The sequence below is a fragment of the Sinocyclocheilus rhinocerous genome, unplaced genomic scaffold (assembly GCF_001515625.1).
Source record: "Sinocyclocheilus rhinocerous isolate Xijiao unplaced genomic scaffold, SAMN03320098_v1.1 scaffold1575, whole genome shotgun sequence".
Classification (NCBI taxonomy): Eukaryota; Metazoa; Chordata; class Actinopteri; order Cypriniformes; family Cyprinidae; genus Sinocyclocheilus; species Sinocyclocheilus rhinocerous.
In genome coordinates, this window is record NW_015626385.1 from 444,811 (window position 1) to 459,044 (window position 14,234).

The 14,234-nt window shown below is 33.6% G+C and overlaps 1 protein-coding gene across 1 annotated transcript in view; it reads right to left on the bottom strand.

Moving 5' to 3' along the window:
• Positions 1 to 14,234, bottom strand: part of LOC107713341 (potassium voltage-gated channel subfamily H member 2-like) — a 127,514-nt gene that overhangs the window by 104,398 nt on the left and 8,882 nt on the right. Inside the window, exon 2 of the mRNA XM_016518827.1 lies at positions 8,332 to 8,562. Coding sequence (XP_016374313.1) covers positions 8,332 to 8,562 — 231 coding nt within the window. The remainder of the gene's footprint in view (positions 1 to 8,331; positions 8,563 to 14,234) is intronic.

Sequence of the window (14,234 nt, forward strand, 5' to 3'; positions counted from 1 at the left end):
GTGTGCTGTACTCAGATGAGTCCACATTTCAACTTGTTTCTGGGAAAAATGGATTTCGAGTTCTCAGTCCCAAAGACCAAAGGGAGCACCCAGACTTTCATCAGTGACAGATGCAAAAGCAAACATCTGTCATGGTATATGAGTGCATCAGTGCAAACGGCATGGGTGACTTGCATATGTGTGAAGGTACCATTGACATGAAGGCATATATTGGAGTTGTACAGAGAAATATACTGCCATGGGAAGTCCATGGTTATTAGATCAAGACAATGCCAGCTCTCATTCTGCATGTGCTACAACAGCGTGGTTTCGTAGACTCAGAGTGAATGTGCTAGACTGGCCTGCTTGCAGTCCAGATCTGACTCCTATTGAAAATGTATGACCAGTCATGAAAAGGAGAATCAGACAACGACGATCACAGACTGCTGAGCATCTGAAACCTTGTTTCAAGAGAGACTGGACAAAAATTTTGCTGCCAAAACTTTAACAATTAGTATCCTTAATTCCCCAATCAATGAAACATTGTAATTAAAAGGAACGTTGATGTGACACAATGTTAAACGTGCCGCTGTCCCAACTTTTTTGGAGTGTGTTGCAGCCATCAAAATCAAAATTTGTTCATATTTACAAAATACATTTACGTTGGTCAGTGAAAACTTTGGAAATGTTTTCTTTGTACTTTTGTCAATTAAATAAAAGTTAAAAGAGAATGAACAAATCACAGACTCTTGATTTTATTGCATTTTTACAAAACGTCCCAACTTCTCTGGAATTGGGGTTGTAATAGATAAACAATATATATATATATATAATGATAAAAGGATAGAACAATAGATATATTTAATGTCAGATAGATATAACCATAGATATATCAATTGATAGATATAACGATAGATATAACAAATATAATGACAGATATAACAATACATAAAAAATATAACGATAGATAGACATAATATCTATAGCTAATGATAGATAGATAGATAGATAGAAAGATAGATAGATACTGTACAATGACAGATAGATATAATGATAGATTTAATGATAGATATAACAAAAGTTATAACAATAGATAGATAGAAAGCTGCAGGACTATTAAGAATCATTGTGTATTTCTCACTTCTATGCATGTGAAAGTAAACAACCGGAGTATGGCAGGAGGATGTAACGTGAATCAGACACAGCATCATCAATTTACTATCTGACAACTGCAAAAAGAAATTAACACATGACAGTGATTGGCTGATGACACTACAGAAATACGTACAGTGAATATTTTGAGATGTGACGTCAAAGACAGCAGACATGGAACAATATAAATCCATCCAGATTCTCCAGAAAAAAACTGGTCAAAACTGGTCTTCACCATGCAAATAAATTTAAAAAGAAGAACAAATGCAATTCTGAATGTAAACAACAAATCACGATTCAATATGCAAATACTGTTTACATTCTAACAACTGAAGACTTTCTAAAACTCTTCCACTTCTTTTAAAGTATAGAGTTAATTAAAACCCAACTGAATATCAATACAGTGCTGCCTTGCGGGTTACTGGAGTAGACAACAAATTAGATGTCTATAAAGCCTCTGTATGTGTTTCCTCCTCCAGCTGTGAACAGAGATCTCTAGGGGAGCGTCTCCGTCCCCAGCGTGAGGCTCTGATGATGGGATCAGTGCGCAGGGCAGCGTGGGGCTCAGCTCTGGAGCTCAGACTCTGATCTCTCAGACGCCACGTCTGATCTTACACAGTCTCCAGCTGCTTAAAGACTCTGATGGAGACTGAGCTCATGACACGCTACACTAACTGGATTTAGACAAAAGTTAAGCAAGATTTAGCTCAAGTTAAAGCGCAAGTTAAAGTTAGGTTTAAGAGATTATAATTATTGCTATAATTAGACATACAAATAGAAATACATTACATAAAAATATGTAATAGAAATATATTTCTATTGTACAGTACTTCTTGAATAATAATAGACGTGATTTTTTAAGAAACACAATATAAATTTATTTTTCATGTTTTAATTTAAACAGTAAATTTCTGTTCTGCACAGATTTGTTTGCCAAAAAATGAAAGAAATTATTCAAATTTCATTTGATTATGTTTAGGGCAGCAAAGAGGCAGAATATTTCTGGTACATTTCCAAAAATGTCCGAAATTTTCCGAAGGTTTCCAAAAAATCCTGGAAAGTTTCCAGACATTTACCTGAAATTCTCTGCCACTTTGCAACACTAATCACATTTTAAAAGAAATAAATCCTATTACATTTTATGCCTTCATTTGATTACCACAATTTTTGATAATACACTTGTATTAAATTATAAAACACATTTTATAGGGCACAATTATAGCTTAAATGTTGATATATTTAGAAATTGAATATACTTATAAATTGGTAAAGTTTTATGAATCAATTGATTTGACATCTATTTTGATTATTACAATTCAATTCAACCATTAAAATGCAGAAAATTTTGAATGGAAAATTGAACTTGAGAAAAATAAAATTTATAAATCAGAATTTGGGAAAAAATTTAATGGGCTCTAAATATGTCATTTAGAAACTCAACTAATTTTATGTGTCACATTTTCAAGGTCTCGTCTCATTTCCCATGTTCTGAAGTTACAACCTGCGCTTCTGAATCACATCAACACTCAGTTACAAATGTGGGAGAAAAATCGAACTTGCAGAAGAAACGTGAGATAAAAGTCAAATGGCTCATGGGTGGATTTCTGTTCTTTTTGGGAATGGTAAATGTCAGGATAAAGCCCGGGAGAGGCCACGGCTCATTTCCATGGGTGGCACGATACAGGTCTGTTGTCAGAGCGGACGCTCCGGACCACATGTCAGCATTTCCTTCAGCTTGTTCTTCCAACAGAGGCACAGAAAATGCTTTTGTAAGCCCTTCAAGACTCACAAATAGTCTGTGAACAAGCTTCACAAGAAGAGTCTGTTCACGTTTGGTTGGCAGTTTTTCTCAGTCAGGTCGATGCTTACGGCCAAATATGATCAATAACTACAACTGTGCCAAACTCAATAAACTGAACAGAGTTCAGTCAGCTTATCAGATATGACTGGAATTGTAAATGCAATGCAATTGCTAATATGCAAATTGCTATGCAATATATATATATACACACACACATACAGTATAAGCATTTTTTAATTAAATAAATACTTTAGATGAATTTATTTTGATGGTTTTTCTTTTAGAAAACCATGCACTAATGAATCATTCACAATAAGACCAGAAATGTCTATTAAATTGTCAATTATCATTACAAGTTGACTTACAGTAAGACTCGCCACAGCCCAATATGATCAATAACTACAATTACGCCCAATAAATGAAAACGAGTAACGCACAGAGAGAGCCTGCTAATCAAATATTGCTTGGCTCTTAACGGAGGAGGTTCCTGCCAAGAATCAGGCTGTAAACGTGGAGGAGATCCCTCACGGAGCCCACGAGACAGGTGCAGCCCGTGCAGAAGATAATCTACAGAACACTACTCAAGCAAATGAAACAGGCTATTTTTAGGAAACTGGTATCACAAAGCTGCTGTAGGGAAAAATAATCAGATCCCTGAGGTCATGAAGGTCAGGTTTCTGCTCAAAGGGTCACTGCAGAACTACGACTGCTTTTGCACGTCAACAATGCGGCTCTAATACGTTCAACACCAAGAGCAGCTGGTAAAATCTCACGGTTCAATTAAGCCAAGCCGATCACACAATTCCTGGAAAACACGGTTAGCAAGCAGAAGAGCGTCTTGACATTCATCACATGCTGAGAGGAAAGTGTTATTGTGTAGCATCAACTGGGCCCTGTGATTTCTGCAATGCAGAACATATGGATATGAACTAGTGTCTGTTCACTGCTATTGAAATGTGAAGTCTGCATGTTCTGTGTGAATGAGTGGCACAGTTTGGTCTACTACACACTCAAGCACATGTGACGCTTATGGTGTTTTCAGCATCTTGCATCATTATATTAGAAAATGAACACATGAACTTCATCTCCAGAGCTGCTCTGAGCAAAACTATAAACAAATACACAAAGAAACTCAAAGGTCTTCACTACAACCCACCAAAACCTTCATGACAGATATATATATATATATATTTATTTATTTAATTAACTACACATTAAAATTTAATAACACCATTACAACGGAATCCAGAAAATTTAAAATAGAAAATACAGAATTTGGGGGAAACTGAATTTGGGACCAATTAGAACAGATTTCATAGGGCCCTAAAATGTCATTTCTGTTAAACTTTTAATAAACTGAATACTTTTTTTTTTTTTTTTTTTAAGTTTCATGACTGTAGTTTATACATGCTTTTGGATTTTATACATGCTTTTTAATAACTAAAATGTATTTGAATCCATAAAAAAATATCACAAAACAGAATTTTGGAACAAATAAAATGGAATTTGGAAAAAACTACAACAAATTTCATAGGACCATACAAAGGCAATTTCTTTTAGTTTATACATGCTTTTGAATATTATATATGCTTTTTAATTACTAAAATGTATTTTAATCCAGAAAAAAAAAATCACAAAACAGAATTTTAGAACAAATAAAATGGAATTTGGAAAACTGAATTTGGGACCAATTAGAACAGATTTCGTAAGGCCCTAAAATGTCATTTCTGTTAAACTTTTAATAAACTGCTGCAAAATTTTATAAGTTTCATGACTTTAGTTTATACATGCTTTTGGATATTATACATGCTTTTTAATTACTAAAATGTATTTTAATTCAGAAAAAATATCACAAAACAGAATTTTGGAACAAATAAAATGGAATTTGGAAGAAAACTACAACAAATTTCATAGGACCATACAAATGCCATTTCTTTTAAAATGTTAATAAATTGTTGTTAAATAGTATATGTTTCATGACTTCTATTAATTAGAACATTCAAGTTTCTGTTAACTTAATAAATTGTTTGTAAATTATATTCATTAGGTTGTCGTTTCATGACTTCATTAATTAGACTTGCTTTTTGATTACTAAAACATAATTTAATCATTAAAACAGAATAGAAAAGAAAAAAAACAGAATTTGGAAAAAAAATAAAACAGACTTTGCAAAAAAAAAAAAAAGAGAGATTTTATAGGGCCCTACATCAGAGTACATGAAGCAGATTGAGAAGCCAGTGCACCATGGGAAATATTAGGTTGTGCCCTTTTTACCCCGGCTCTTTTCACACGTTAGATTCCCTCACTTTCACTGTCTTCCTCTTGTTTTCATGGGTAATGCACCCGAGTTGGGTTTAAAACTCAGAGTGATTGATTAAGTGCCGGTCAGATCAGCGACGGACAATAGAGAGTAGGAAAGGGCAATCCATCACGATGAAGGCTGATGCCAACGCACAGCACACCAGATAAATGGCCGCACGAAAACCAGGAAAGGGAAGAAGAAGAAGAAAAAAGAAAGTTTCCTTCTCCCGTTCCTCCTCTCCGCTCACGAGGGAAAAGATCGGAATCCCCGTTTCTGGAGCAGCACGGTTTTTCCACCTGAATTATGCATGAGTGAATCAAAGTGTGTATGTCGTCATCAAGGCCTGATTCTAGATTCTGTGTGTGTGTGGGGGCGGATGCATATGTGAGTGTGTTTCAGATAGATGGCAGCTTTCATCGTTGAGTCAGTATCTAACAGAGGGGAGAAACAAAACGTGAGACGCCGCTGTATGTCAGAAAAATCAGAGGAATTTGTGCGATACTGGTTCCAGTCATTTCTGTAATTTTTACATAATTTTTATTACATTTACTATCAGAAACCTATTGCCAAATTGGACAATTAAAGAACAATGATAATAAATCAAAAATATATTTCATAATATAGTATTCCCGGAAAGAAAAAAAAATACGTTAACCATTCACATCTACTGTACCTTATAACGTGTTTAAACCCTGAAATATTTACTTGAAGTACCACCTGAGATATTAAGTTAATATTGCAATAATTTAATATTTTTATCATTTATATTTCAATAATATTTCAGTTCTCTGATGTTGGTAAATGGTTGCATGATATGCAGGTAACAAATGAAATATTTCACCTTTTTTTTATGACAGTTTTATATTGATAAAAAACATTTGGTTCAAGTATAATAAAAAAAACTGAACTGGTTCTGAATAAGACCAGATCTTAATTCCCAAAACTCACAGGAAACTGACAAACCATGGCAAAACGTGACAAACTTTTATTAAAGTTACATGTAAAAGAAAAAAAAAACACATATGGAATCATTAATGTCTTACAAACATGTTTACATCATAACTGAAATTACAAGAAAAAACTACTGACGTCTTTGTCAAACTTAAATCTCAAAATAAAATTAAGTTGAATTTCATTAAAGCTCATGTAAAAACACTAAAATAGCAGCGGGTCATATGTGATCTACATCTACTTGGGGAAAAAAGGCTGTTTGCTCCAAATTATGGATCCTGACTGGAATAAAAATCCTTTTAACCTCCTGGGGTCGACAGTTCCAGCGGCGGAACTTTTTGCAGATTTGAATGATGACAGCGAAAAGAACTAAAATGCTCCTTCATACTTGACTGTACATATAAGAGTAATACAGCATTTAAATCTGTAAAGGGTCATTCAGAGCAAATACATAATCAAGATATACTGGCCTATTAAATATCGTCATGAGTATCAAGACATTAAGGTCAAACTAATATATCGATAAAAGGCTGAAAAGAGCTATAAAGAGCTATACACTCTCAAGATATATTTTATCATCCAGCCATAAGGCTTGATAGACTAGTATCACATATCAGCCCACTTTAGTTAAAAAAAGAGAAACTTCTGCAATCAACTTTCTGATCATATTAGAGCAGTGGGCTTCAGAATGACTTAAATTATTTTAACTAATTATATTAAAATGATCTTACTTAAAATACATAAAATCAAGATGTAAACTGAAATCATATTTATTTATAAATATTTATTTTTCCTCCCAAAAGCTGTTGTTTTTACTGAAGAATATACAGTTCTTGAAATTTCTAGAATCAGAAAATAAAAAATACTACAAATAAATAATGTAAATAATGTAAATGTAATAAAAAAAATAATGTAAATCAATGAATACTGTAAATAAATAAATGTTATTTTATTTAGTTTAATCAACACCCCATTTCTGTAAATAAAAAAGTTTTGAAACATGTAGTTTCATCATATTTAAAGGTGAAATATGTAAAAGAAAGTCAAATATTGTTCTTTAATGGCAGACTTAATGTCAAAAAGGTTGAGAAACATTAAATATGAGGTAAATAAATAATGTAATAAATAATGTAAATACATAAATACTGCAAATAAATAAAATAATGTAAACAAATAAATAAATTAATTAATATGGTTAGGAATAAATACATTATTTAAATTTTGTATTTAATTATTAATAATTATTAATTATTTCTTTTAATAAAAATTCTGTTAAAATATTTTTTTTAAAGTAGTTTCATCATAATTAAAGTAGATATACAGAGAGAAATTCAAATATTGCTTTGAGTAAAAAGGTTAAGAACCATTGCAGTTGAGTCATTAGTAACCACTAAACTGTATTGCTTAACAAGGTATGCTAATGTCCTGTTCCAGCGCAGGTCAGGAGGGTGCTGGGTACGGGACGAACATCAAACAGACAGCCGAACACATAAACAGTGGAAACTATGATGGCTAGCGTGATGCTGTGCAGTCCACAGCTGCACAAGAACGTCAACCATCAGCTGAGAGCAAACATCTGCTGTCACGAACCTCAAGAGCAGACTCACAAAACCTGCACGGCATGTTTGCGTGATTTCACTGCATCGCAGACACTAACCACTCACAATCCAGTTCAGCCAGGAGCTGATTTGCATAATCGCTTCGGTAAATAAGCACTAAAACAATACCGACATCACATAAACGACGCCACCTGCAGGCGCGGCGAATCCTCCCTTCAAATCTCTCTCCAGCGACTGATCTATGAGACATTATTTTATCAAACCAGAGTTGTTGAGCTAGAACAGTCGGAGGTAATCGCACAAGCAAAACAAACAAACCGCTTCAGATTCCCACTGAAGCCTTTTCAAGGTCCAGCAGGTCTTTAAGCAAAAGACTAACGCAAACCTACAAACGTTTGATCACGCAGTTGTGTTCAAAACTACCATGAGATCCAACACTAAACAAAACAGAACAACAGAAGGCCATCTGCCTTCACATGCTTTGCATTAAACCTGAGAAACACCCTGCTAAAAAAGCAATTGCTGTAGAAAGGTTCTAATGAAATGCCGGCGCGCTGTGGATTAATAAGCGGCTGCGTTATTCCTACCGTCCTTCCTGTAGAGCGCTATCTCCACCTTCCTCTCTTCTGACCCCAGCAGCGCTTGTGCCATCTGCGCGATGGCCAGCCTCTTGGTGTGTGGGCCGTACAGGAAGTTGCAGGTGCAGGGCTTTTGCATGATCTCAGCCCTCGTGTAGCCGCACATGTGACAGAAGCCATCGTTACAGAAGATGATGGCGCAGTTCTCCACCCGTGCATTGGCTATGATGAATTTTCTACCTATAAGAGAGAGAATACAACCTCTTTAGTATGTTAATAATCACGGGGCATTTGGTTTGCAAAATGTGCTTTCTTCAATTTGGTGCATTAATTATGAAGTCAGGCCCACTTTGCAGCTTTTTCTGGCCATGCCATGCCATGCCATGCCATAAAATAAAATAATAAAATAAAAAATTATTTATATACTATTAAATGTATTAGAAAATTAGGAAAGAAAGAAAGAAAGAAATAATTAAATACTATTTTACAAAAATGTAAAATATATATTTTATTTATATAAATTATTTATATAAAATTAAATTATGAGAAAATTAGGAAAAATCAAAAGATTAATAAATAAATAAAAAACATTGAAAATTTCATTTTATAACAATTTAAAAATATTTATATAAATGTATTTAGGAATTTATTTTGAATTTTTTTATATATAAATGTAATTAGGAAATTCACTTGGAATTTTTTTCAATATCATTTTATCTGAATTTTTTTTTTCATACCTTTCATATATATGTTCTTTTCTTCGTTTTTTCATTAGTTTTTCCCTTTACAAAAGACATGAATATAATACACTATAGTAATATACAACAAAAAACTATATAGAATAGAATAGAATAGAATAGCTATTCTAAAAGCGCTGAAAAGCGCTGTACAAATAAACTTGACTTGACTTGACTTGAATAGCTGGACATTAGATGTAAAACATTACTGATTGGTTTGTGGTTTTCACCTCATTTTTACTGATGCTACAAGTCATTTTTGCAACTTCAACAAAACCTCATCTGTGTTAGGCAGGTATATGACATAATCCTGGTGACAAATCAGCGAAATCTGCAACAGTAATGTAAAAAACATCACAGAAAACCACATGTACAAGGTGTACAAATTACCTTTCCTCTACACAAATGCAAGCTTTTCATTCAGTGTCATCAGTCATAAACTACAGAACAGCTGCTGCTTGACTCAGGCTTCTGCTAAACCTCAAACACGAGACCGGACTGTAAAAGACACGTCACCTGCTGCACAAAAGCACATTAACATACACGCTCCATCACCGGGACAGATACATGTACAGTCCGGGACGGACACGAGGGGCTGACCTTCACACGACCCTCACATGGGAACTCGTGCCAACTCACACAGAAGGTGTTTGACTCACTAGCTGAGAGCCACAGCAGTAAATCACTTCTGCTAAAACCACACAAGAGTCTGAAGAGTCTCGGCCGTCTCACTTTCCTAATGTTCTAGAGAGTTCTGCCATCTCTCACGGGACACAAACACTGCAAACGGTAACTGAGAGCCAAAACCGGGAAACAGAGACGCTTCTCATGAGAAAGTGAAGTCAGCAATGTTAAATTAAATCCATGGAGTTTAATTTAATTCTGCAAGAGTTACCGGCTGATTTACTTTAAGGAAGTTTAGTGACGTGGAAGAGAAAAGAAAAAGATTCTGGGGTGAATCTCACACAAACAATAAAAAAATATATTATTTTAATTATTTTCCTCTTGTTTTTTATTTTAACATGGTAAAAGAATCCTAGGATGAATCTTGCAAACACAAGAAAAAAATATTATTTTAATTATTTTCCTCTTGTTTCTCATTTTCACACAGTAAAAATTCTAGGGTGAATCTTGCAAAAACAATAAATAAAGTATGTTAATTATTTCCCTCTTGCTTATCTTGTTTCTATACAGTAAGAGATTCTAGGGTGAATCTTACAAAAACATGAAAAATATTAGTTGAATAATTTCCTTGTTTCTCTTGTCTTTATACAGTAAAAAAAAACAAGAAAAATCCCATTTCTCTTTTTTATTTATTATACACAAAACACTAATACATTTTTGAATATTAAACATTTAAAGTGCATATTTAGGTATACTTTAGTTATAATGTTTAGTGGTGTGTCAAGCTAGTTTCTTCAATGATAATTTATCATGATGACCTTATCTGTAAGTGTGCAGATATTAAATGTTTCTCCCAAAAAAGGCACTGTAAATTGGTGATAAGAGCTTGTCAGATGCTTGTATTACGTGCTGAAATTACAGTCCGTAATGTATCAGATCTGGAGCGCAGCCATAAGCGCCTCACCTCAGCAGCCTGCCAGTGTCACGCTTAACTGGAAACCTCCCATATTAGTAATTTCCATCCCATATTTGGGTGTCCTCAGAAAAGCGTCAGTGATAAATCTTGTTCAAGGACTGTAAAGAGAGTCGCTCGGCCCTGGGCGCTCGCTTTAAACTTCACTCTCCGTCAGTAATGGACTTTTGTTGTTAATTTGTCTGAGGCAAATCCATTCATCTCTGTATCGACTCTACAACCTAAAGTTACAGAGCAGAGTTATGATTACAGAGGTCATTTACATAAAGGAGACTTAAAGGGATGTTTAAAACAGTTTGATTCATTCTAAGTGTCAAAGAGGGTGAGAAAAGATCACGGGAGACCTTGACTAATAAGTGGCCTTCAGAGAAAGTAGATCTGCAAGAAAATGGCAACATATGCACTGCAACAGAACTGAGTTATAGTTTGGACAGTGTTTCCCCTGCAATTATATTAGGGGGGCGGCCCGCCCCTCCAAAGGCACCCCCCGCCCCCCTTGAAGGTCAAGTTAATTTTATTTAATTATACAACAGAAGTCATTTAAAGTTACCTTTCCTATAGAATAGGTCTATACCTTGTTCTTTTATTAAACAAACTAAATAGCCTTATGTTATTTATCTTATTTACACGACGGCATGTCATTTCTGTCTCTACGTTACATGGTCAGCGCGCGCTCTCTGTTATCGCGCACTGCGGAGTTCCGCCCCGATGCGCACACACAAGTGAGCACACTCCCACTAGTATTTGTAAATATTAAGCCGCAAAACAATTCATAAATACAGCGTATAGCACTAGTCAACTAAATGAATGTAACATGGCAAAGATGAATGCACTTTTGGAAGTTGAATGTAAGGGAAATGTCATTTTGGAATTTCTGTGGTTTAATGTGATATTGTTGTTCATGATGAAATTTTCTTTTATTGCTGTAATTAATTTGTAGCATTAACAAGATGACCCGTTGAATTCTTTTTGGAGCTATGACTGATTGAATGTATTTTTAGTCCAGTGCCTGCATATAAGATTAGTATTGACCAAGTTCAGAGGCTGTCATATGTGGATCAACTTACTATGTTGTTTATTTTCAACAGTTTCAATATGAAAAATAACTTTTGTATTGATTCAATGGATTTATTGCATTTTGAAGAAAAAAAATTGTCATGGATTTATTGCATTTTGGGGAAAAAATTATTAAATTTTATAATAAATATCTGAAAATTAAAATATGGATTTGAATTTTTAATGTTATTATAACCTAAAGATGCTATGTGAAAGTTTGAAACAGAAAATAGTGGTTTTCATCTTGCCACTTTCTTGGTAAAGAAAACACATTTTTACTCAAATTAATCCAAATGGATTTATAGCATTTTGGAACCAAACTCTTCAAATATTCAATTAATGTTCATTTAAACTGTTAGTAAAAAACTGTCATCTTAAATTTTATAAAAAGTATAAAGTTTATAAATAAAGTACACCCACAGCTAAAATTAGATCGTAAATGTTGATCAATTTTAGTTTCATTTTAAATAAACATTTAATGTTAACTTAAATTTTATTTGTAAATAAAAAACTGTAAACATAGGTTTTATTAAAAGTACAAAAGTACACCTACAGTTGAAATTAGATTGTAAATTGTATTCACTTTTGGTTCAACGTTAATTTAAATATTGTTTGTAAATTTAAAAAAAATTAATTTAAATTTTATTAAATGTATAAAGTTTATAAATAAAACACACACAGTTGAAATTAGAACATAACAATAATCACTGATGGTTTAATTTTTACTAAATATTAGATTCATTTTAATTTAACTTGTGTGGGTAAAGAAAAACTGTAATATTACATTTTATTAAAAGTATAAAGTTTATAAATAAAATATAGCTGAAATTAGAAAGTAAGTATTAATCACTTTTGGTTTAATTTTTACCAAAAATTCAATCAATGTTAATTTAAATTTTGTCTGTAATTTATAAATAAAATACATCTACAGCTGAAATTACACAAATTATCTAAAATGATCCATTTGGGCTGACCTGCAGATAACTGTGCGGGAGAAAAAGAAACCTAACGAAGAATAAAATGAACTAACAGTCAATACCTGCTAAGCACTAATAATTGAACGTGTAAACATATGGCACCATAAATGACACGTCTATCTGGTTGTAGTGAAGGGAAATCTTTAAGCGGCTGCAGTGGTGGCCGTTTGGTGATTAGTAACGCAGTGGCGCAGTATTGACACGCTCCTCCAGGCAACAGTAAAAACAATCACAACAGAAGCTGCTTGTGTTCCTGACAGCCTTTAGCAGCTGCTCCACACTGAGACACAACACACAACACACACGCTGTCTCTGTCCAGCTCTCAGTCCATCTGTCTCTCTCAAATGAGAACATTTACCGCCATTAATTTTTCTTATTGGCCTTGGCGAGTGTTAAAATTGGAGGCTGGGTGAATGTAAACGGATGGGAAACACAGAGGCCATAACCTTACGAAACTCCTGGGGAGACATTAGCATTGCGGTAAACAAAAAAAATTGACATGTGCGGTTCATGAACCGTTCCACTAGGGGTGTGCGATATATATCCTCTGCGATAATATCGTAATTGTTGTTTTAACGATGTGCGATTTGACATTATCGAGTATTTTGCAAAAACCATTCAAAACATTCCTACAGAGTGCACGCCTACATTACGTGAAGTCTAGTGCGTGCACATTTAGAGTGCGTTCTTTCACCGCATTATTCAGTCTAAAAAAAATGCATTTAGAATGATCACAAAATTCATGTATATGTATATATTTATATCATTTCATATAGTTCTATCAATATCACAAAAAGAATGCAGTTTTTTTCTCCAAAAATTACCATGATTACAAATGTAATATTGATTTTTTTTTACAACAGTTCAAAACAAGAAGTTAAGTTTACGTTTTAGACACCATATTGCCTGTTTTTGTGCTATTTCAACAACAAAAATAATGCCACAACTCTGTTTTGCGTCTCTGAGCGTGTTTCTGAATGAATCAAGCATTTAAATGATTCGGTTCAATCACAATGACTCACTTATTAACAATGACTTGCTGCCACCTGCTGGAGATTTTAATTTCACATTTATAGTTTAAATAATTTCAAATAACAGTATTCAACGTTTTATGTTTAATATATCAAAACATTATTTATGCATTTGTAATTGCAGGTTAAATGCATTCATGTCTTGCATTAAACAAAATACATGTGTGTAAATACATCTAAATGCCACTTCAGATGCAGCTTCTGTGTTGATTTAATTTGCTTGGTAACAGCCCAAATGTCTTATTATTCAAATTCCCTGATTAAATGTAAGAATTTGACTCAAAAGATAATGGAACACTTTTAGAAAAAATTGCTTTATAAAGGTAAAAATGCCCATAAAACGCAAAAATCAGTTTAAACTTATTGGAAAAGATTAATTTCTATCAGTATGAACTGACCACCACACAGAATATGAAGAATATCAAAAACTTTAGGAGTCAGCTGTCCACGGCAATCCTTAAGATACCAGCACAATAACACACTCAGCAAAATATCATCTAATTATCGTTATCG